The sequence below is a fragment of the Miniopterus schreibersii genome (assembly GCF_964146895.1).
Source record: "Miniopterus schreibersii genome assembly, chromosome: 7".
Classification (NCBI taxonomy): Eukaryota; Metazoa; Chordata; class Mammalia; order Chiroptera; family Miniopteridae; genus Miniopterus; species Miniopterus schreibersii.
In genome coordinates this window covers 6,224,334-6,249,722 of record NC_138108.1, presented here as the reverse complement: position 1 = coordinate 6,249,722, position 25,389 = coordinate 6,224,334, and the positions used below count along the sequence as shown (strand labels likewise).

The 25,389-nt window shown below is 44.7% G+C and overlaps 1 protein-coding gene across 2 annotated transcripts in view; it reads right to left on the bottom strand.

The window, feature by feature from the left end:
• Positions 1-25,389, bottom strand: part of SPHKAP (SPHK1 interactor, AKAP domain containing) — an 83,619-nt gene that overhangs the window by 8,899 nt on the left and 49,331 nt on the right. Inside the window, exons 5-13 of one of the 2 annotated variants that reach the window (XM_081143396.1) lie at positions 20,658-20,717; positions 18,522-18,656; positions 14,402-14,654; positions 8,746-12,496; positions 4,336-4,521; positions 3,971-3,997; positions 2,443-2,529; positions 356-408; positions 96-286 (exon numbers count right to left, since the gene is read on the bottom strand). In XM_081143396.1, coding sequence (XP_080999522.1) covers positions 96-286; positions 356-408; positions 2,443-2,529; positions 3,971-3,997; positions 4,336-4,521; positions 8,746-12,496; positions 14,402-14,654; positions 18,522-18,656; positions 20,658-20,717 — 4,743 coding nt within the window. Of the gene's footprint in view, positions 1-95; positions 409-2,442; positions 2,530-3,970; positions 3,998-4,335; positions 4,522-8,745; positions 12,497-14,401; positions 14,655-18,521; positions 18,657-20,657; positions 20,718-25,389 lie in introns of both variants that reach the window. The other variant, XM_081143395.1, reaches the window with a different exon arrangement.

The window sequence follows — 25,389 nt, the reverse complement described above, 5'->3', positions numbered from 1 at the left end:
CGAAGTCAGCACACAGCTGAAACCCAAGCTAACGGGCCCGTGCCGGTTTCCGGGGGCTGACCGGGCCCCCGGGGCCCCGGCCGGGAACACGGTACCTTTTCCATCCTGCTTTGCTGCGACTTCTTGAAGTAGATGGTGGGGATCCCGAGCTCGGAGGCCGCGATCCACTGCAGGGTGGCCCGCAGCTCGGCGTCCGGGCACTCGGGCTCCAGGTCGAAGTTGAGGACCAGCAGGCTCCCGGGGCGGCCGGCTGTCCCCGCAGCTGCTCCAGCGGCACAGGCGGGCCCTGCACACAGACAGGCGGCCTCACCACGCGCCCGGGGGCCGCGGGGGCCCGGGAAGGGCGCCTGCTTACCCGCTCTGCTCTCCCGCCGCTCCTCCGGGGCCTCCTCGCCTCCTGCCAGTTCGCTGTGGAGGAAACAGCAGCACAGGGTCGGGAACGCGAGGGCCGGGCAGCCGCCGGGGAGGGTGGCCGGTGGGGCGGCTGAGCGAAAGGCCTCGGAGCTCATGCTGAAGCCAGGCTAGAACATGCCAGGGTGGCTGTGAGGTAGGACGGCGGGGTCTTCAATAAGCACCGCCTGAGAGCAGGCGGCCCGAGGAGCTGCCTGGCGTTGAGGGGCTGCCTGCGGGGAGACCTGAGAGACGCCCCCTCCATCGGCCTCCGGGGCTCCCCCGTCCAGGAGGGGATGCTAACCAGGTCCCCCTGGGCATGCGCCTTCTTCCCTATTTTACCTCCGTTTAAAGGATCACTGTTTCCATCTTGACACAACAATTTTTTCCCTATACTCTGATACTAGCATAAATTTGCATTTTAGCCCAGGAAACTATTTTTTCTACATGGATATGGTTCTCTGGTCTGAAATAAGGGAAAAGACAATCAATGAACTACAGGAGTTAAATTGTGCAACCAACTATCTCAATTAGTTGACACTTTTTTTCTCTTTTTTTGGGAGAATGGAGTAAGCCGGAGGTGGCTTAGAACTAAGATTCATGATTGAGGTGGGTGTTTCATGAGATGCAGAAGTGGTCACTGTTCGAGACGTTTTTGTATAGTGAGTACTTCTTAGGGAGCCCCGAATACAGCAGGAGGCTCAGCAAAGGCTTCCCAAAGAAGAGCAGATGGCCCAACAATGAAAAGGAAGTGACCGTTTTGGGAAGCCATTGGTTGTCCTGTAATTTTGTTCTGTCTAAAAATTAAAGTACAGGGGCTCTTAAAAAGGTGTCTTTTTATGAGAGAAGATCCTCCCTTATATTTTATGTTACTGCTAAAATCTGGCTGATAAATTCCATTTTATTCCTAATGCTGAGAGAGCCTAGTTTTTCTTACATGAACACCTAGAAGAAGGATGGCCAGTTCCCCATGGGACTAGATTTCCTGCTAGATCTCTATGCGAGTGACATTAGGTGAAATGACAGGTGGTGGGTTCGGTTTCTGCTCTTACAGAGCTATATGATGCTGCTGTGGGTGGTGGTGGTCTTGGCTCTCCCTGAATTCATACAGTCTGTGGGGCTGAAGGCTCATACCAGGGGGAAAGATGAAGTAGCTAAACAAATGTTTCCTGAAGGAAAAGATAAATCGAGCCCAAAGTAGGTTTTTTATATGTTTTGTTTCTTTGTTCTCCTTTTAAAAAGCAAAACAAAACAAACCCAGAGGCAGGATACTTGGTTACACAGTAAAGCAGAAATGCTTTAGCTATAGAAAGTAACCGAGCAAATAGGTCAGATCAGAGAGCAAATTTTGTCCTATAACTTTATTTTCATTTTTTTTGTTTGTTAACTTCAGATATATCCAAATAATAAGCTAAGTCATCATGGTCAAAAAATAGATATCAATTCATTTAATTTTCCAGAAGCATCACGATTCTAGATGTGGTCCTGCCCTCAGGTTGTTCTCCCTTTTTGTACCATATTTTATGTCACACATATTGTGCTTCTCTTAGTGCTTTTTCCCTTTGCTCTTTTGGAAGGTCCTCCTGGTGTAGGGGGCAGAGTTACTGTGTGGGAATGACACAGCTCCATCATGGCACCATTTGGTGTTCGGCACATTTAGAAGTGATAATCCCAGGTGTCTACAAGTAAAGGAGGAGCCATCCCACTTGGCTGGCATCACACGTTGGTTGGCATGGCACAATTTAAATGGATTTTTGCTTCTCTGTGTCCAATTAGGTAAAATGACATCAACGTCTAATTATATGGATGACCTTTATTGGAAATGACTGTATCATAGAGGGCAGATATGAAACCCAGAAAGGAGGTGATGGGAGGCTGGGGCTATTCTAGGCTTGAGTCCTTGCTCCAGCGACATGGGACACACATGCCTGGGAACCACGGCAGCACAGACATCATGGAATCAGTGGCTGGGCACAACCTGAATGATCACAATGGATTGCCAGATGGAATTGGAGTGGTGGTCTCAGTCACTGCACCTCCGTGGCTACTTACTTAATCATGGGAGAAGATGGCATGCTTTCCTGATAAATGTCCAGGTCCGTAATGCCAAGACTGCTAGTGGCACTACTGTTGCCATTGCTGATAAAGCAAAAGTTTACATATTAATGCCAAGTTTACACCTGGCCACACCGCTGACACTGATCATCTACTGTCCTCAGGGGTCCTTCTTTTAGTCCCCAGAAGAATATTTCTTTGTGTCTAGGACTCCTAAATGGATATTTATTTCTGACCCAATTAGAGGAACACGCAACAAAAGACATTTTTGGTTCAAGCCAACCACCATCAATGTTTTCTAATTGCTGCAGTGGTGTTGTACCAGGTAGATCACCCCTAGTAGGTGACAATCAACATGACTTTTTTCTTCCTCACTCTAGTTGCAGTGAAGATGTTTGTCTATTAGCAGAAGGACCACAGAGACTAAGGTACTTCTGTGAATGCTGCTTGAGAGAGAGATTGAAATGCTTATCTGCTTGCTTTTGATAGAAACCAGCGGACTCACATTTTCCCTTTGCCATTCAGGGGAGTTTTCTGAGGGGCATTCCACAGGATGTGCACCTGGCTCATTGTTTGTTTGTGGTTTTTTGTTTTTTTTTAATGGAACTACAGAATTCACAAGTACAAAGTTGAGGAATGCCAAGTTTTACAGCTCCTTTATCTTAAAGTCTTTGAGAAGCAGAAACATCTGCTACCTTAAGCATCGTGGAGAAGGGGGATCACGTATTGCCTCACCGTCATAGGTTGCACAGTCAACATATGGCCAAGTTACTAGCCTGAAACTTATTTACTGAAACTGTAGAGTGAGCTAATTTTTAGGTTCTGTCTGTACTTGCAAAAGGAAATGCATCCAATTTCACCAAACCCACTAAGTTTCCTCACACCTTCTCTATTTTCCAATAGCATCTCTTCCAAGTAAGGTTTCCAAAGGGTGAGAGTTGGTGTGTCATAAGGGGACAGTCTTCCCTCAGGAGCACCATGAGTAACCAACTAGACTCCCTCCACTTCAAATTCCTGTCTTGGGTTTCGAGTGGGGTGCTGAATACATTCACTGATTAAAATCTGATGACTCAGACCTGGCACTGAAAATAATTAAGCCTATTAACTTCTCCTAAGTCCAGTGATTCAAATTCTCTTTGCCTTTTGTATCCACCTTGCTGCTGGAATTTTAGACAAGTTGTTCAACATTGTGAAATTTTCCTAAAACCGAACAGACTGAGCTATCAGAAATAAAACTTTCAAGGAGGCAGACAGGCAGATGTATCTGAATCCACCTTTCAACTGGACTCTCTGGAAAGTCTCCAGCATCAATCAAGATTTCAGGCTGAAACGTGGAGGTTCTTTTCGTGTTTTACCTCATAGAGGGATAGTTTCTAGTTTGTATCTGCTGACTGGGCTGGGGTCCGATCAGATATGACCTCTCATTAGATCCTCTCTGGTTTTTCCAGAGCAATAATAGAGGGCAGGGTAGAGAAAACGAGGAACAGTCAGGCCAAACAACACAACACAGTGTGGTAACACTTGCCTCATGTAAACCCAGCCCGGGTTGCATCTGAAATACAAATGAACCAGAAAGAAAGTATCAAACACACCAGGTGCAATAGCAGCTGTTATTAAGAAATTTACAGTTGTCATCAGCAAATGCTTCAGCTGGGGCTTGCAGAAAAGGGAACACAGCTGACTCTTAATCTTGGCCGAGGCAATTGAAGCCATAATTGGACATTAAGATACCTCTCAGCACAAATCATGACAGGCAGGCGACTTGACCTAGTGGGAGCTTTCTTTTTTACACTCTCTATTAGGGACCCTTTGCAGAGAACCATTTAAAATGCATCTCTGAAATATGTGTTGAGACCTGTTTCCCCGGAAAGTCAAGTGAAGAGCAGGTACCTCATGGATCGCTCACTGAACTGCAGAAAGCTACTTGTGTCGTCTGGGTTGTCCTCCTCGTTGACCAGCTGGGACCAGCTGTCTGTGCTCTCCCCACTGCTGCAGAGAGGGTGGGGGACCTCATCGGAGGCTCTGCCTTCTGTGGAGACTTCAGCCTCTGGTACATCCTTGCCATCAAGGTTGTCACTGTAGATGGTAAGATGTTATTACTAAGGGTGGGAGCACAAGACTGAACTTTTCATGGGACCTGCTGTTGAGCATGGATCTCCGCCACCCTGGGCAGGAAGTCCTTGGACACAGGTGCAGTCTTTCTTTTAGGCCAATAATTCTGTTGGTGCCCTAAGTCCCATTTTGCCTTTTCAGGATAACTCTCCATCAGCTTCCCCATCTCTTCACTTGATCTCTTTCTTTGAACTCCCTCCATTCATTTCAAAAACACCTAGAAGTACCCTGGTCTGCATACATAAGAATTACTGAAGGACAGTGGTGTTTGAAATGGAGATACCCAGAGCATCCTCCCCAGAGATTATGATTCAGTGTTTCTACAGAGAGGCCCAGAAACCTGCCTTTTCCAAACCACCCCCGGTGATTCTAATGCAAGTGGTAGGTGGACCATGCTGGGGAAAAATACCCACCCCAGGTCTGGTGGTTTCCAAAGTCATTTTGCCGAAAACCTCTAAACACGTTTTGCACTTGCAGACACATTCTTACACCATCCCCTCCCCTTAAAACTTGTAATTTATGTCAGCACCACTTTTCTGGATTAGTGCTTTCTAGATTGAGTAAGCTCTCCAGAGCATTTAACCCTTGATCTGACAGACTTTACTCCTTGAAGCCTTACCTCCCTGGTCTCTCTGGGAGCCCCACCTGTCTGGATGCTTTTTGCTTGGAACTTGGTTCTCTGTTTCTCCATTAAGTGTCACTGCAGCCAGGCCTGATTGTTCACAGCCCTCCTTTCCAGTTTGTCCCTAAGTAACCTCGTCTCTTCTGCCTGTGAAAACAGCTTCCAAGTCTGAACTCCAGCCAGGGCCTCTCTTCCTGATTCCGGGGCTTATTCAGCGGGTCTTCTGACTATATCCAATCTGTCTCACTAACATCTCAGAATCAGTGTCTCTAAGGGCCCCGCGTCATCTTCCTGTGTTTCTTATTTCCGTTGATCTTTCTGAGTGCGTGGGCCTAAAATCTTGCCTTCTTCTGCATTCAGCCCTTTGCATTTAATCAGTTGCTGTATTTTTTCGGTTCCATCTCCAAAGTATCTCTCACATACTTATCTCTGTCTCTATGCTCATTACATCATCTTAATTTAGGTCCTTTTAAATTGCTACAATTTTAGATTTGGAAGAAACGTTATAGGTTTCCTGTAGATTAGGATGCAAAGCCCAGTGGGGTCCAACAAGTTGGTACCCGACATTAGATTTTGAATTTTGAGACTGGTGGGCATTGCACCCACCATTACTCTTTGGCTGGAGTGTAGCCTCCAAACTGGAGAACCCCAACTGTTCCTCCTCTTTCATAACCTTCTACACACTGCTACTGAATTGATGTTCCCAAGACATATCTTTGACGGTCCTCATCAAAAACCTACAAGAACTCCCTGAAGCTAAACTCAGTCCTTCATGGCCTTCCCAAGCCTACCTCCACCCTAGTCATTACTAAGAGACGAAACCATCTGTTGTTTCTCACACATGCCAGGGTTTCCTGCCTCTTGGTCTTTGCCCGGTTGCTTCCTCTGACCAAATGCTGGAGACAGGGTGCTTTGAGTACTGTTCCTGCAGTCTGACTGCTGTAGGTTCCCTAACCGTAACCCTAACCATAACCCTAACCCTGACCCTGACCCTTCCACCACCTATCACCTATTCAGCCTCTCTAAGAGAATTAACAATACCCATCTCACTAGGGTTTTGCAACATATACATTAGAAAACGAAGATCATTAGTGCACTTAGCTGAGTGCCGGGATCCTCACTCCTAAGATCCTTCCTGACAGCATTCTGGACAGGTATTGTGGTGTGGCTGTTTCTAGCATGCTGTGCTGCTAACATTTGGTGAAAAGAGATTCTTAATAAGCTTATTTTACTTTCAAAAATGTTGATATTATTCCAAATTGAGTAGGGAGGAAGGAGAAAAATTGATGCAGCCAAAGAGACATTAAATGAATTTAGTTATATTCAAATGAAAGAAAAGTTCATTGATAACAAATGGAAACAATATACATATCCACAAAAAGTGGAAATGAGCCAAGTACTGGGCACAAAGAAAACAGCTCCAAAACCATTTGTTTATTTCGTTAAAAAGTAATTTCCTAGACTACTTTTTTTTTTTTTTTTTACTAAATTAAGACCTTATATTATTAGAAAAATTCATTCCAGGATATTTCTTACTAAAGCAGAAGTTACATCTCAGTGATTGACATTGAATATTCAGGTTACAAATGAGTCTGTCATTGTATTTTCTTTTACCTCAAGTTCATGCTCTATTTTACAGTAAACCTCATATTCCATGTCACATAACTGGGGAATTCGGAATGACTAATGGTCATCACAAACACGAGTTCTCATTTTCTTCTGAGAGAATTTATAGCTCTGCTTGTTTATTTATGAATAATGCACCGATGTGTTATGCAGATGTACACATTTGGCTTTTTTCTACTTCACACACAGAGCTTTAGAAGATTGAACTTGATGTGATAGCGAATTAGATTGCAGAATTTCTGAGTTAGTGATCATCTAGCTCAGTGTTCCCCTAACTTCATTTGTTTGCAAACCACTGTCCTGATTTTTGCCATATCTGCATTCCCTCTGTATTATAAGAATAAAATTTATTTAAATTAGTTTACTTTATATAACATATATATGCTTATTTTAAAAAGAAATGTTGAGTAATTGCTATAAGTGGAAAAAAGGAATCACTTGGTATAGGTAGACGGTAACAATAAAAATAAATATATAACTACAATAAAAGCGTTCTTTCCAATAAGCCCTGCAGTTGTTTATTACTGGAAAAAGTTCATTGAAGGGGAAAATTATGACAATTTAACATTACAATCTTAAACATTTTAATTTAGCTTTACATGCATACACATGTACTTATTTGCCAACCTCTGGGCTGAAAGAGCTTTTGTTTTCATCAATATTCTCTACTTGATTGTTTTCATCATCAATTTCTGCTCTTATTTTTATTATTTTTTTCTTATATTACTTTGGGTTCAATTTGATCATCCATTTTTTAGCTTAAGGTGAAAATTTAGATCATTTATGTTAGATAACGTTTTTTTAAAAAAAGCATTCAAAGGTATTAATTTTCCCCCAAGTACTACATTAGCTGCATTCCACACATTTTGATGTGTTGTGTTGTAATTTTCATTCAATTCAAAATTTATTCTAATTTCCCTTGTGACGTATTATATTTTTTTTATTGACCTCAGAGAGGGAAAGAGAAGGAAAGAGGAAGGGGAGAGAGAGAGAGGAAGAAACATTGATGTTGCTCAAGTTTTGTATATCCTTACTGACTTTCTATTATTCTATCAGTTACTGAGAGAAGAATGTGAAATTTCCAACTATAATAGTGAATTTGTCTATTTCTCTATCACAGGTTCTTTGTAAAATAAGCACATGTCTCTGAAAAGCTATGCAGGCTATTTCTCACTCTATGTTCTCCGTAAGATATAACTTAATTTTTGTTTTTGTTTTCTTCTATTTTGTTTAACTTTATCTATAGATCAAAGTAATTAAAAATGATACAATCGTCTCTTATTCAAGAATCTTACGAATTTTCTATGGAAAATGGGAGTTGTAAAAGGAAGGGACCCTGTTAAGCAGCCTGAGAGAAATCATTACTTTGCCTCAAATTCAAAATGCATTGTCACCTACACTACAATTTTCTGAAAGAGACACTGAAATAACAATACTCTACTGTTGTTTCGCCCTTAAAGCTGCCATGCACCTAAAGGGCCAGCAGTTGGAGGACATGGTGTCCTTGCAAAGACCGTCAGAACAAGGCAAAAAAGAAAAACTTGAAAGGAGGGGCCCTAGAGAAAAATGATATCAAAATATTTAATGTCATTTTCCAATTTTAAAGTTTATTTAAATGAAAATTTTAGATTAGTTGACATACTTTTTTTTTGCTTGAAAATTGCCACAGATGAATTTTAATACTATGGGTGATTAATTTTAATGGGTAGATTGATACCCTAGGTCTTCTATTATGTAAATGAATCCAATTTGTTTCAGAAATTTAAAAAATTACTTCCATCTTTCTATTCCTATAAGTGCATCTTAACCCATAAAGGTGATTTATTGCCTCAGACATTCAGTTCTTGCATCAATAAAGTCCCTAAGATTTAGAATAAACAGTAATAGATGCAAGTCCAGTCCCAGGCACTCTTAGCGAGCCTCACAGATCATTCACTCACCCACGGTTTTGACAGGCACTCCTCTCAGCATCTCCAACCTTCACCACTTCTGGGACTTCTTCTTCTTTCAAATGTACCTCTGCTTCTTCTAGGGAAAGGATGTGTTCAGGTTCGTCCACACACGCTTCTCTCTGATCTGTTTCAATCTGAATTAAAGGCACTTCCCTTGAACAGAGGGATGGCCTGGTGTGGCTTATAGGGACACCATCACGGCACAGGGAAGTTTCCCTTTCGGGATCTAAACAAAGAGGAGCAGCTTTGCTTGGAGAGGGCACTGGGGGATGTTGGCTTTCGGTGACAGAGTCTTTCCTCTGGTAACCAACAGACTTCTGGACAAGAAGAGCTGGCCCACTCTGCCCTCTGCTCGAAGCTGCTCTGCTTGCGCACTTGTCCACTTGCCCCGGCCAGCCACCAGAAACGGGCTCAGCATCAGCCTGGGCATCATCCGCTATAATTTTGTTTTTCCGCATGAGAGCCTTGATGGAGTTTGCCCAAGTCTCGTGAATTAACATGGCCGTGATGTGGTCGGTGCCACCTCTGCGATACAAGCAGGAATCGGACTTGCAGAGCCCCGTGGAGGAGGCGCTGCCCACTGGCTGTGCGCTCAGGAAGTCTCGCTGGCTGTTTTGAGAGAAGCCATCTAAAGAGTTGGCCTTGTATGGCACATTCACCGTCAGCCTGGCGCCCAGGGGTCGGTTATCTGGCATAGATGACTGTCTGTAACACAGCGGGGATCGCAGAGAAGGTGACAATAAGCCAGCGGCCCAATCCTGGCTGCCTCGCCTGGAGGAGGCGTCGCCCCTGCTTTCTCTCTCCATGTCCCGCAGCATGTACCTGTAGAACTCCTCGGTGATGCTTTCTGTGCTGGACTGCTTGGAGGGGCAGCTTGGCCTTACACTGAGGTGGCCGTTTTTCCTGCACGCCTGCTGCATAGCTGAGCTCACAATGCTGCTGGCGTTCTTGCCTGCATAATAATCCAGCAGCAACTCAAATCCCCTCCCTTCATTTTCCATCTGGTTCACCATGAACCTGGAAAACTCATCGGTGATGCTCTCACAGCTCGACTGCTTGGACACAGAGCTGGCCCTGCTCACTGGCTGACTCAGGGTGCTCATTAAGCCCAGGCTGCTGGCGTAGGCCCTGGCGCTGGAGTCCTCCTCGGCGATGCTTTCACAGCTGGAGGCCTTTGGCCGGTTCCACCTGTCACCGCTCGGTAACCGATTCCGGGGAAAGCTCTGGGCCTGCCAGACTCCGTCCACCATGGAGAACTCTGTCAGGTTCATGATCTTGGCTGCCACTTCGTTTGCAAAGACACTGACAGAATCTGGGGTGTCCTCAAGGTTCACTGACTCGTCCATGACCCTGTTCATCAGCTTCTCTTTAAGCTCCGGGTGCTCATCCGCTTTCCTCTTGATCTCGCTGAGCCGGGGTGGCTTGTGCTTCCTCACAGTGGCCCCACTGGCCTGACTCTCCTTCCTCTTCAAGGATCGGCAGGATGGGTTCGGGGTGAGCAGAAACTCATTCTCTCTTTTCCACGCACAAAACCAAGGCTGTTTTCCATTTGAGTTATCAAGGCAAATCGCTGCGATCTCAGTTGCCATGGAGACAATGGTCTCTGCTAATTCTTCAGCAAAGTCCGCAATGCTGTACACCTCTGTGTGTTTTGCCTGCAGCATGGACTGAGCAGGAAGTGGCAAGTCATTCCCTAGCAAAGACAGATGAACTTGAACTTCACTGTTTAGAAGGGAGGCGCAGTTGTACTTCTCTTGGGTGTTAGGACTGAAGCTGTCCTCAGCATCCTGGGAACCGATGCTGTACTTGGTGGCTGCCAGTGTCCTTTCTCTCTCCGAAGAGGTGCTGCATTCATTCTCATCGTGACCCTGTGTCTGACGAGGGTTTCTTATATCCTTTCCCATGGCTCCTTTCAGATATATTTCCTTGGGGAATATTTTAGCAGTCGAAGAGTCAGGCACTCTGGGACTACAAGACAATTCAGATTGGGGTGTGGGGTTCTGGAAGACACCTGGTATTGCTGAGTCATTGCTGTCTTGCTTTGGAAGCATGTCATCTACAAGGTCATTGATAACAAGACTAGTGCTACGTGGATTAATAAGTGGATGGCTGCTGGAGTATCCAGTGGCTCTTGTCCATGCTTGACTGGCAGCCTGATCAGGTGGCTGGTTGCCTGGTTCTGCCTCCCTCCATCCAGTGGTCTCCTTAGAAAGAATAGTGGGACATCCACCGTGCTGTACAATATGGCTCATCTTCTTGCACGTGAAGCATATCACATCAAAGAGCAGTTGACTTGTACTTTCCATGAAGGCGTCCAGAGTTTCAGATGAATGCCTGCCATTGGGGCCGATGCTTTTACTTGGTTGGTGAACTTCATCAGTGCAGTGCTTCAGGATGACATTGGACAGGGCCTGTGCCAGCTCATTTCCAAGGACATTTTCTGGGCACAGCGTCTGAGGCTTGGAAGCAGTTTCCATAATTCTTCTGTTCACTGATTCCATGAGGTCTCCAAGGCTGCTGTAGGTATTAGGCCTTGTTAAAACCAGAGTGGCCTCTTTGACCAATGCCTCTGCGATGGCTTCATTTCCCAGCTCCATGCCCCTCCCTGCTGCTAAATTAAAAAGTGGGGAGATTGCTACAGGAGACACAGCTGCAGACAAGACTCCACTTGAGGCCTCAGGGTGCTTCTCTTCTCCTGTTTCACCCAGGCCACAGACAGCCACGGCACTGGCCACCTGAGTCATGCCACACAAAGCAGATGGGAAAGAGTATTCACCGATGGAAGGCTCCTTGAGTATTTGGGACGCTTGAGTCTGCAGTGGCTCACTGCCTCCCAGTGGACGCTTTGAAAGAAGGGATTCTTGCTCTATTTTCAGTCTTTCTGTGGCCTGTGGACTGGAAATAGTTCCAATCACAGTGGCTGCACAAGCTAACGCTACTTCTAGAGCACTCTGGGGATGTCTGCTGGCATTCTCTCCAGAGGGGACGCCTGAGGTTTCAAAAGAGACTTCCATCTCCGGCCATGAGGACATGTCTGGCTCAGGGGCAGCGTTACTACCATCGGGACTCTGAACAATGACGATTTTGGGGAGCTCATTCCACGACTGAGGGACCATGGTATCTTTCGTGGAACAGCCACTGGGGAGCAGAGCGCTTCCTACAGGGACACTGGCCGCAGACTCCTGGGGTAGTGTAGGCTGAGACTGAGACAATCTAATGAAGGCATCTTGCAGCACGGATTCTGCTAAATTCGTAGCATACTCGCCAGTGGTGGCTTCGCCATCTTGCGTGGGAGGAAGAGAGTTTGTTCCACCTTCATGCTCTCCTGGGTCTGAGCCGCGGCCCTGCTCCCCTACGGCACCACAGGCAGAAGGTCCCTCTTCCCGAACCACCCTGGAGGAATAAGCATTGCCTGCAATACACAGTGCCTGCCGTTCTTCCACTGGACCTTTACCATTTTCTGAATAATAATGACCTGAGGCTGCCTGCTCATCCCCCGCAGCTTCAGCTTCCCGCTCCGATAGCTTAGCTGGTGGATCTCGACTCTGCAAAGCCGTGTCTTCCGCTACTTTTGCCAGAGATCCTTCTGTTTCAGTCAGCGGCGTGTGATATTTGCTAATGTATTTGTCTTCCAAATTGTAAAGTGACTTTTCCTTATTGTAATTCCATTCCTCCTGAGTAACTTCCTTTGGCTTTTTACTTTCCATAGCATTGACTGGAACATTTATATTCTCATAACCTAGTGAAGAGAAAATGAAGACCACGATTAATTTTTGAATAGCAGGTTCTCGTGAGTCTAAAATAACAATTATTTTCCAAAAATGCTTTAAAGCATCATGTATTCCCTGCCCCCCCCAATAGCATTTGAATGTTTCTTCAAGAAAAATGAATATATAAAGGCTTCTGTGTCTCAGCATTCTATGGAATGCTGCCCAACATGATGGGTTTCAATGCAGAAAAGAAATGTAAGCATCACAGTGGGAGACGAGGCTTGGGGAGCTGAGAGCTGGCCACCATTCTTCAGGGGCAAAGTAACCCCAAAACTCCATCTTGTAACTTCCCAGTGAGTAAAGAGAGAAGAGGAGGGATGTTCAGAGCAACTTCAATTGTGGGGCTTGTTATAAAAATTTGCTCTGAAGTTTGCACAGGGCTTCCCCCAGGGACAGTGGCAACAACGTCTGGGGTGTCCCTTCCTAAGCCTAAGAGCGGGGAAAGGAGTCCAGTGTTCACTGGGCTCCATTAATGAGGCAACGGAAAGGAACTAATGAGTACCAAGCACTTTCCTGGGAGACTTCCTTCTGTCCTCACGTTGGTAATAGTGTAATATAGTCATATGTCACATAAGGACATTCTGCCCAATGTTGGACCACGCACACGACAGTGGCCCCATAAGATTATAATGGAAATAAGAGATTCTTATCACCTAGTGACTTTGCGGCCATTGCAATGTCCTGGCACAACTCTCTCCGCTTCCATAAAGAAGCTTGCTGCGAAACAGTGTGCCCCGTTCACCTGCGGCCGCCTCACACTGCCTGCGTTTACCGAGTCTCCTGGGTGCACCGCTGCTCTTGTGCTTGATTGAATCTTGTGTTGTTTTGTGCAATAACATGCACAGGCTTACAGCCCGGGAGCAGTCGGCTACACCGTGCAGCCTAGGTGTGTCGTCGGCTATAACATCGAAGTTTGTGTAAGTGCATTGCGCTGTTCACACAACGATGGACTTGCCCGACAATGCATTTCCCAGGATGCATCTCCATCCTTAAGCAGCCCATGACAATATCATATCATCGTATCATATCATATCATATCATATCATATCATATCATATCATATCATATCATATCATGTCATCATATCATATATCATATCATATCATCAATTTTATTTTATTTATTTTATTTTTTTAATTCAATATTCTCTTTTATTCAGTATTAGATTATAATTTAGAGAAAGTCTATGACATCCAAGGTTTTAAAATTTAAAAAGATCGCATTTTCCACACTTCCCTTTAACCCTGTCTCCAGTCCCTCCCTGGAACCAGCAAGACACTGATTGGTCAGAGCACTTCTCCTTAGTGTCCTTTAGGGATTCCTAAGATTCTGTATAAAGTGACATTTCTCTTCGCTGTTCCACAGTAATTTCTTGGTTAGAAATGGAGATATCGCATCATCGTATCATATCATCCATTTTAAACATAATAGTGCTACAGGAACGACTATCCTTCCAAGTTACAGACAAGGGCCCGGAAAGATAGGTAACTGGCCCCAGGTTTTTCAGCTTCCAAGAGGCTCGTTAGGATTCGGGCCCGTCCACCTTGGCTTCAACAAACAGGTGGCTTTGGTGGAAGCCTCGGGCACATCCCCTTTCTTCCCAGGATGGTCTCCGTCTCCCGTCAGGCAGGAGGACTCCCCTTTAAAACACACAGGTTTCCTCCGCAGCCCTGCGGCGTGTCTGGGGACGGTGGGGCCACCTCAGGGCGCCTGCAGCACCGTCACCGTGTTCCCTGCCCGCCCTCCCCGGCACAGCCGGCGAGGACCCTGCGGTGCCATTGCGGCAGCGGGACCGAGGCGCCCGAAACCCCTCCGACAGCTCCTGCCGGCGCTCCCGGGTGCCCGGTCCCCGCGCCCGTGACCCGGGGCCTCACCGTGCCTGCGCTCCTCCTCGCTCTCCTCCTCCCAGTGCTCGGACGCCGTGAGGAAGTCGTCCTCGATGGAGGACAGGGAGCAGTTCGTGTCATCTTCCACCGTCAGGACGCGCGTGTCCGGGCGCACCTGCCGCTCCCGCACCAGCTCCAGGCCGATCAGGAACTTGTTGATCTCAAAGATGACGCAGTTGGCGCTGGGGGGCCTGTCCCCCCTCGCGCACTGCACCAGGCACACGTCCGGCCGCCGGGGACACTGGACGCGGGGAGAGAAAATGGCATTTACTAGAAGAGCGAGGGGAAAACCATCAGCTCCGACCTTTCTTCTCCCACCAGCTTCTTCTGTTAGAAGGAGGGGGGCCTTGACAATATTTGGAACATCTGCTGGGCTTGTAGTGATGAACTGCTTGAAAGCAAATTCACGTGATGTTTGGGAACACGGGGTACCTAGGAGAAAATTTGACTTAGGGGAAAGCAGACGAGTTGTATCACATGTTTCCGTTCCCTTCTGTCAAAGCAAAAATCGCCCTGCGCCAAGTTAAACGGGTAAGGGAGACTTTATTAAAGCCGCTAAAGTGGGGGAGAGGGGCAGAGCCGAGTCAGGCCGCAAGGCCACTGAAACAGAAGGCACCTGGGCTTTCACGAGCGTGTGGGAGACTTGTGGCCCAAAGGAAAAGTAAACTTTTTGTATTAATGATGGGAGGTCATTTTGCAAATTGAAGCAAATCTCCCAAAGGCCTAAATTACGTTGATGGTGCCACAGTCCGTGTGTTTCTGTAGACCAGCAGTCCTGTGGTAGCGGGGCAATGCCGAGGCTCGGCTTAGTCAACTATTGCCAATACCTGCTGGGTCAGAGACATTCTCAGTTTGGCTGCCCTGTTCCAGTAAAAGTTGCTTACCTGCTAATCCATGAGTAAGGATGGAGATATTGGCAGAGGCCACTTGAGCTGGGTTAACTGGGGACATTTAAATCATTCCCAAGGGCGTAGCTAGTGCTCCCACAGACCCTGTGAGGAAGGGAACAGCCTCTCGGCCCCTTTGTCCCAGGAAATTACGGCACCAAAGACCAATACTGGGGGTCAGCTTAAAATTTTCAGTAGCCCACATAACAAGTTACCTCCCTTCTCCTAACTTTAGTTTCCTATTCTATAAAATAAAGATAAAAAATGCCCTTCTCCATTCTCAGGGACTAGCCATAGTGATTTAATGAACTATTATGAAAGCACCTTGAGAAGCATCAAGGACTATTTAAATGCATAGTCTTTTATTTTATTTCCAAAAAAAAATTTGAAAGCTCAAGAAGATAAAAAATCTTGGGGGTTTTTATTTGTTGTTGTTTTTTAAAAAGGTACCTGGGTGGTGTACTAAGAACACCAAGAGCAGTTAGCCATTGATGAATTGTCTGTGCTCCTTTGGGAAGGAAAGTACAGTATTACTTCCAAGCTAATGTAGAGCTTGTTACCTATGAGCAGTTTCTCTTTGGTTATTCATGTCTTTGTCTTTTAACCTCAGCAAATGCCTCTCTTGCTTTTTCATGTTGTTGTTTTACAATTAAATTATACAATTGGAAAAATGAAAGGAAATATTCATAACATCCTTCATTCACTTATGCATTGATCCATCCAACAGTGATTTATTATGCACCTACTAAGTGCTAAGCACTCACCTAGGTGCCGAGATTCAGGGGTGAACACATCGGACGCCGCGTTCTCATGAAGCTATTTACTTACCGTATGGTATTCCCTTGGACCTTACTTCTTGTGGATATTATTAAATATGTACACACATACACAGCTATCCATGCCTGTGTTTCAACAAAACACTACTGCGTACATACCAGGGAGCAACAAATGAGAAGAGGGCATAGCAGTTACCTTTTCCTTCCTTGGACCACCCTCAGGAGAGCCTTAGGATAAAACTCTAAAAAACCTTAACAAAAATAATCATCATAACAGCCAACAGTCAAGTAAAATACGAAGTGGAAAAATATAAGTAAAATCGGTTCTTTTCCTATAGGAAACCTTTTTTGCTGAGATGCTCATTAGGCACCATTGTTAAGATCTACTCCATGGCTGTCCCTTCTGCGAGGTGAAGGCACCATTCTACAAGCGTGCCTGAGCTTGGGGAGCTGCAGGGGAAACCCCATCCCTCCCCAGCGGCACGTGCCTTCTGCGGACGCTGGCTCTTCGTTGGCTGGCCCAGGAGGCCGTGGGGAGAACTGGAAAGGACACAGGAATTGGAGTCCCACAAACGCGGCTTGCACTGCTGGCTCTTACACTTTATATTTGGGTCACCTTGAAAGGACCGGCTAGCCTTTCTGTGGGCAAAGTGACACCTTGGAAAAAAGAAGTTTGAAGTGTTCCTGTTGGAGCTCACAGGCAATTTTGACAGCTCTCAGGAAAAGTAGGCAGGATTTTAAACATGTTTTTGATGGTGCTGTGTAAGGAGTCCTGGGCAATTCTACTCTCCCTTTCCCCAGTCAACATCTGTGCTGCTTTTGTGACCAAGCGTCAGTCAACCTTCTTTTAGTTTCATACCCAGAGGGATGCCACTTTCTGGCCCACTCACAGCCTAAGTAATTCGCACGAAGTTAATTTACTCCAACTGCGGAGGCGATGGTGCGACCGAGGCCTGGCCAATCTCAACACCTCATTCCTCAGGCCACAGTGATTAGCTCAGAAACGGGCACATGACACATGAGAGCCAATAGGACACGATGAGACTTTCCTGGGAGGCATCTGGAAGGGACATTTGATCTTTGTTGCTCAACTTGAACCCAAAGGGGTACTGCCTCCTGGTGGGAAGAGCTTGTCTGGTAACGGGGTAAACAGAGAAGGCAGGAGACAGGCCACAAGAGAAAAATCCGCGCCTGATGACATTGTTCAAGTCCCTGTAGTTAATCTACCCACTGGGGTTTTGGTTACATGAGACAATGCATCCTCTTTGTGCTTAAGTTAATTTTCTGTCATGTTTAATTAGAAATCTTAACTAATAGGCCTGGTCCAAAAATACTCCTAAAAGCCAAGTTCGTAAATTACTATTGGTCACAATGATTTTGCCTAATACAGAGAGAGAGTATTTCGTGTCCTCTTTTCAGACGATTAATTTTCAGACGGTTAATTTTCTCACTAAGGAAATGCATTATTAGACTGACTCCTAGAATTCTGTCCTAGTCTTGACTAACAAACTGTAACAGGCTGTGTGCATGTTTTTACAAAGCATCAGGAGTAGAGCAAGAAATAGTGGGGGGGCCTCTAAAGTTTTTGATAGTTTGAAAGACTGAAGAATAAAGTATTTAAAAATTTTCCGGAAAACTGAAACCCAAGGAAGGACAATTCGAAGGAAAACAAATGCTAATCATCTTATCCTGTAGCCATCACGATTAACATCTCTTACTTGAGAAAATCAGCAATCTTTTGTACAGGTGCCTTTAAAATCTTTTATGTATTTTTCTCTAAGTTGATTAATAATTTTATATGTTTTTGTTTTTCTTCGAATAAAGAGTACAACGATGATTTATCTAATAATAATGGACACTGGTGTGTTGAATGAGAACAACAGCCATTTAATTCTTACCTTATTTTTAGTAACATTCTTTTCTCCTGGGACTTTCATTCCCCGGACCAGGAAACTCCCTTTGCATCCTGGGGGTGGCTATCTTGTATTTATTACTTCGCTGTGTGGTGCATTGTAAGAGCTAAATAACACCCAGAAAGAAGACACCGTGGGATTCTGGGACCGCATACTATGAATTAGAATTTTGGTATTGTTCTTGAAACAGGAGACAATTCTGTTTTTTATTACCATTAGATTTGTAGAAAACCAAGCTACCCAATCGATGCCTAGTGCGTCTACTCTAGTTTAAGTGCCATGCAGCACCATGAACCTGAGAAAATAACAGATGGCAGAAGTAGATGTAAAGGAAGGCCTGTCAAACTCTAAGTGGCAATATTTAGGAGAAATACAAATGAGCTATTCTTGAATACAGAGCTTTTTTTTATTTTTATGCTGTAAGGGTTGATGTGAGGCATCTATTTGGGGTTCAGACTGATATTTGCCAAGAGCCAACCATGGCTAACATCACCAGTGAATGAGCAACTTATCAAGAGCTTATACTTCTTACCTGAGAAACTTTAAAATCTGCCTGCAGATTTCCAGATGTTAACCCACTGAGGAGGACAATTTCATTTTCTTTTGGTTTTTGGACATTCATGGAGCTGATAAGTTTGGGGAGATCTGGTGAAACGTTGACCAATTTCTGTAGAGCGAGAATCTTCATTAGTTTAGATGATTTCTTTTCACTTCCAAAGCACTACCTCAAAGCTATTTTACTTGAAAAAATAATATACTCATATAACGACTCATACTATAGTTAATCTACTAAAATTATTGCTAGAAGAGATTGTGTGAAATTAACCCATAAAGGCTTAGATTGGTAGAAAAGTGCATAAACATAAAGCTTTAAAAAAATTGCTGGTACTAAATTTCCAAAAGTAAGCATTTAATAATTACTGTCATGCCACAGGTATACTTAGTAGTTTAGAAATTTTTTTTCCTCTTAAGTCCTGGAGCAAGAGACTTGTTGACTAATAATCATCTGTTCTAATAAAGTCAATAATAATAATAACATAATTACTAGCATTGAGCAATATGCACTAAGCTAAAGTCTTTACACATGTTATATTTTACTACATTTAATCTCCACAATACCCCTCTCTGGATGAAATAGCACTATTACATTTTTTACAGTGAAGTAGCCTGAGGCCCAGAGAAGAAGATTAATATCTCACAAAAGTGTATGTAGCTAAGTCAGTGCCAAGAGTCTGCTCTTAACTATAGCAGAAAACTGCCTCAAATCACTCATATATATCTCCTAACACACAGTTCTTAAGATGCCAACTTGCTTTGGCATCTCTCTTTGATGGACTCTGCACCATAAACCCATCAAGTGAAATGACATGTACAATTTATTTTGAACACCCTTCCAGAACTACACAGAGGAATGACCCCTGGAGCTCAGTGGGAAGCTTCAGATGAAGCATTGTCGGGAAAACATTACAGGAGCACCTGAGCAACTGCAGGTCTACAGCTCCGTGACACCTAAGCTGCCAATGGTGTGCTTTCACACCTCGAAAGCATTACACCAAATAGTGAGGTCAAACCATCTTCTGCTCTGGGCATGAGACCCACACCAATCTTGCTTCCTACTGTGCCACAGGCTCTAGTCCAAAGGACGGAGTGAGCCTGCGAGGTTCTGTGTGCTGTCAAGGATTCACACCAGGGCCCTAACAACCTTGGAATATTTAGTTGCTGCAGAGTGCAAAGCGTTTGAGCCCCAGATACGGGCAGGGCTTGGAAAGCAAGGTCAGAGATCAAACATTTGGTGATGAAAAAGCAGCAGGAAGCAGCGACGCAGAGCCAGAGGAAGGGGCTGCCTGGCATCAAGCAGGTTTCGGAAAGACCTTGGAACAGTCATCTCAGGCAGAGTGCCTGAGGGTGGAGAAGGGGGCGGCAAGGCCACCCTGAGGGGCTGGCGGCAGGAGGAGGCATCGCTCGGAGAGTAGCCCTGTCTCTTGGGAAAGCAAGTTTCACAAAGCTAAGGCAGGAAACTGGACGGGAAAGTGCAGGAGGGTCAGGGAAACGGGCTGTGATGACACCACCCAGTTCCGGAGTCCCCGGGAAATGAGCCTCGCTTAGAGATGAAGCCGCGCTGGGGGAGCTGGGGGAGCTGGGGGAGCTGCGGGAGCTGCGGGGAGCTGGGGGAGCTGCGGGGAGCTGGGGGAGCTGGGGGAGCTGGGGGAGCTGGGGGAGCTGCGGGGAGCTGGGGGAGCTGGGGGAGCTGCGGGGAGCTGGGGGAGCTGCAGGGAGCTGGGGGAGCTGCGGGGAGCTGGGGGAGCTGCGGGAGCTGCGGGGAGCTGGGGGAGCTGGGGGAGCTGGGGGAGCTGCGGGGAGCTGGGGGAGCTGGGGGAGCTGCGGGGAGCTGGGGGAGCTGGGGGAGCTGGGGGAGCTGCGGGGAGCTGGGGGAGCTGCAGGGAGCTGGGGGAGCTGCGGGGAGCTGGGGGAGCTGCGGGAGCTGCGGGGAGCTGGGGGAGCTGGGGGAGCTGCGGGAGCTGCGGGGAGCTGGGGGAGCTGCGGGGAGCTGGGGGAGCTGGGGGAGCTGCGGGGAGCTGGGGGAGCTGGGGGAGCTGCGGGGAGCTGGGGGAGCTGCAGGGAGCTGCGGGGAGCTGGGGGAGCTGCGGGGAGCGAGGCCCAGGGTTACCTGCTGCAGGCGCTCGGTGCTGCACTCATCCCTGCTCACGTCCAGGTTCACAAAGCAGACCTGGGAGAGAGAAAGGGGCGGCTAAGCGAGAAACCGGGCAGCTCCTTCTGAAGAAAGCAGCGATCGGTTGGGGCAAAAGACCTGAGGGTCCTACACATTGAATACAGTTGACTGAACATAGACAACATTTTACCTTTGGGCTCCTATGCAGACTTCTATGCCCTGTTCATAATTCCCACTGATCCCACCAAATGCCCCCTTCTTTCGTGACCCGACAACCAAAGCAGTCTCCTTGTATTAGAGTCAATGTAACAGTCACAACCGAATCTCCAGGTGTGTAAAGGGTTATCGAATCTCATGAGACAGGACAAGAGACTGTAATACTCCAAAGCTCTGTTTATAACTGCAATGAACACATCTCCCCATTTCCCTCTTCTCATTTTCTGCTTCCTCTCTTCTCACTTTTAATATACTGTATGCCAAGTGGATTTCTCTTTGTTTCGTGGTTTTGAGTTAATTTAAATTTATTTAATCTTATTTCATAGCTTGCCTCTTTTTAGCCACCTTAAATAAATGTCTGAATATGTTAGAGCATAAAAACAAGAGCTCCAATATTAAATAGTAACTCAGAGCAACAATAACTTAAATCTCAACACGTCATGTTTCGACCATCTGCAGACATGCTGGGCCAGAGCGGATGGAAAAGCATCCCCGAGAGAACAGACATCTCCTTTCTTGCGTCCTGAACAGAGCCAATTTTGTGGTTGCCCGTAACTTCTCCATTCAGATGCCTCTCTTCTGTCACTGTTATGGTTTTAAAATAAAGTGCTGTAGGAATAAGTATCCCTGAGAAAACGATGCTACCTCGTGATTTTGACTTTTAGTTCATCTAAAAGTCTTCAAAGTTATCTATATATAGTAAAAATTTTAATGTCCATAGGCAATATGCTGTTTTTTCTGCTTAGTATTATGGATTATTTACTCAAACAATATCAATTATTTATTTTACTCATAAGTCGCTTTCATAAATAGAGAACCCTGTGGCCATGTTTAAAATTTCATAACAAAATTTTATTAGAGAGCGATATAAGGTATATTTTGGTAAAAGGCTACTATGAGAAAGAGGTTGACATTAAAATCTAATAAAACAGGAAAAAATAGTTTTAAGTAGACTGTAATTCATAGCAACTTCTGAGAGTTCATCGTATTTAATAAATAGTTTTATTTCAGTACAAATTCAGACAAAAAAATAATTATTGTGTCATATAAAAATTTCAGGTTTGACTTTTTGAATTGAAACCACAGAAAAAGAAGTGAGGATTATCGTCAGGGTGAAACCATATTGTATGTGGACAGTTTTATTTTTTCATGTATTCACTCTAGTCAGCATTTCGGACTGTTCAGATTGCCCAACACAACCTTTGAGAAATGCCACTGCATTGCGCTCCCACCAAGGGCAAATCCTTGTGCAGGGGGTTATGTGACAGTGGGGTCCTTAGCCCAGAATGAGGGACTTTTTTCATGTCTCCTGAAGTCAGCTAAAACTTATTAAGGAAATCATTCTTATGGAGACCCTGCTTAGAAATGTAACAAAAAGCATGAGGTCATATTGCCTTTAAGATCTAGGCATTTGACTGTTTCCTCTGACCAAATTTACACCCATGTTTCATCTTCAAAGGGGCCCAATTCCTTCCTTCTGCAGCTTCTAACAACGCAGCCATCTGGCCATGTGGTGATGCCAGGGTCTCTTAATTCTATGGTATTAAAATGCTGACCTGCAAATATCCTAAAGGAAAAATAGTCTCCTCTCTCCCACCAACCAAAAGATTTCTGCTAGATTCAGAACCCGGGACCAAAACGATCTCTTAAAGAATATGGCATTTTTACCCTGATTAGTACTTCAGGCCGACGACAACTGAAATGGCAATTTACACGTCAGCGCTGTGCCGAGGCGCTGTCAGGCATTTGGAACACAACGGGCCGCTGGAACGACACTGCGTTCGTATCCGATTACTATTGCTTCAAAATGACGGCAGCAATCACGCAGAATGAGATGTAGCGTTTGACTTACACTTGAGGATGCCAAACCTCTATGACTTTTTTTATTGTCCATAGATTTTTAAAAAATCTTTGAAATGTCCTGGGGGTAGCTATTCAAGCAGTTTGTGACAAGAGACACAGTAAAAAGTATAGACATTTCTAAACAATGACAGACATTTTAGCTAAGCATACATTAAGGCGATTACCTAAAAAATAAATAAAAATTAAGAATGCTACTCAATTATTTATTTTCCCACAATTTTTGTTGTTTAAAGACATTTTGGGGGCACAAGAGGATGTACCTTTTATTTCTGATATGTGTTGACTAGATATAGAGCACGATATTTATTTTAAATTTCCATTTTAAAGATCTGCTTTACTGAGATATAATTCACATACCACATGACTTACAAATTTAAAATATATAATCCAATGGCTTTTAAAATATTCAGAATTGTAAAACCATTATCACAATCAATAGAATATTTTCACCATTCTCAAAAGAAAATCTATCTATTAACAGTTAGTCTTCTTTTCTTCCCAAACACCCTCCCCAGCACTAGGCAACCACTAATAAGGGTGGGCAAAGTAGGTTTATAGTTGTGACTGCTCAAGGCAGGTATTAGAATTACTGTCCCTATAGTTTGGTTTCCTAGGGCCCTTGAGAGACTCATTAATTTAAAATGTTCTAACAGACTGACAAGTGCTTAGAGGTAAGTTGCTTTTCAAATAAATGACCATTAAAGTCAAGCCTTTGGAAACTGAAATTCTACAGTTTGTCGTTTCCAAGCAATGAATAAATAGTTCTATAGAAAAACCAATTTAGAGAGAAACAAAGAAAAATATGAGAGGAGACATCTATCACATGGAAAAGTAAAAACCAGTCTTTCATATTTGTTTCTTTTGACAATTTTCGTCAATTGCTAAAATATCCACGTTTCGAGAGGCTTTCTGCATGGTGCATATTGTTTTTTGTTTTTGTCTCTGTTGGTAAAACTGACATATATCCTGATTTCTGGCTGTTTTGTGTCATTTACTTCTTGAACTTGATTCATTTAGGTAATGACTTCTGGAAAAGGCCTCCCTAACGGAGGTGCCAGCTCCAGCCGGCTCAGGCTGCTCAGAAGACGTGGCAAAGAAACCTCCGCGCTCAAGCTCTGACTGCGGACTCCAGCGTTCAAAACAGGTGGCTCGGCTCTTCAAACACTTGCTATTCTCTAACCACTCCAAAAAGTCCGGATAGCAAGAGGGCAGGGAGCTGGAGTTTTTATTTTAAGCTTCATATTTTGATGTTTCTAACTTAAATCATTGAAGCGCCCATTAATCGCCTCATCATTTAGGGGGGGGAAATCACTATAGTTTCCTGGCTGAGATATGAAATTCCAGCTTTCAGTTGAAAGGTACTGTGAATTGCCTTTTGCAGCTTTTGGAAAACCTCAAAAAGACCCCCTCTCTGTGCAAGGAGAGACAGAACTGTCTGGGAAGAGCCAACTTGGGCTGTGAAAGTCATTCCTTTGTCATGTCCAAACCTCAACATTGTACGTCTGTTGCCAGCTAATATTTTCCCACTCCGAAGGAAGGCAGAAGAAAGCATAGAAAACATTCTTGGGCTTCAAATAGCTCTTGTCAAATAAATTTAAATTTCACTAGGAGTAAATAAATAAGAAAACAATAAAAAATAACTTCCTGAAATGTAAGTGCAAATATATGTAGAAAAATGTGGGTTTTAGTCTTTTTATTGCAGTATAGAATCAGAATTTTAGGGCAGAAAGTGCTTTTAAAACTTACCTGGTTCAACTCTCTTTCTATAAGGAAACTGAACCCTAGATATACAAATGATGCCAAATCCCATAGTTAGTTCATTCATTCATTGACTTAATTATTCTACTCATTCATTTATTCATTTAAAGAATATTTACATGGCAGTCTTTCTGCTCTTACTGAGCTGTTACTAACATACAATAGTAAATAAGAGTTAGATGTGGCCATTAGTATATTAAGTCCTATCACTCTGTTCTAGGCCGGGTGAAAAGTTAAGGTACAAAAAGTGATTTGACAAGATTGTGGAATAAAGGGAAGTCTAAAAGAAGATTTAAGACAAAGGAAATGTAAGTACATTTATTTCTTAGATGACCAACTTAATGGGGAGGGAGAGATGGAGAAGACGAGAGGTGGGTGATAAATAGTAGAGTAACTAAAAACTACCACACTGAGGGATCTTAGAGGGAAGGTGGGGGTGGGGAGAGATTAATCAAAGAACTTATATGCTTATATGCATAACCTATGGACACAGACATTGGTATGGGGAAGGCCTGGGGGTGGGGTAGATTAGGGGTGGAGGGGATCAATGGGGGGAAAAAGGGGACATCTGTAATACTTTCAACAATAAAGATTTAAAAAAAGTCATTAAAAACAAACTAACAAACAAAACGAAATGGAAAACAAAGCACAATTACAGTCTGACCATGAAATGTCAAATGATTAACAGCTCCATCTCTTGGCTCCTGGGATGTTTTTGCGTTGGGGAAAGTTCCTTATGGCATCGATTCTCTTCCCCTGGAGAGGAAGCGCCAAGGAACAGAGCAGCTGGTGGGGAGACTTCAAGGCCCTACTGTTGCTTCTGATGACATCTTGGAGGCTCTGTCTCCCCACATGCATTTGCCGTGAGTATAGGGAGGGTTAACAGTGGTGA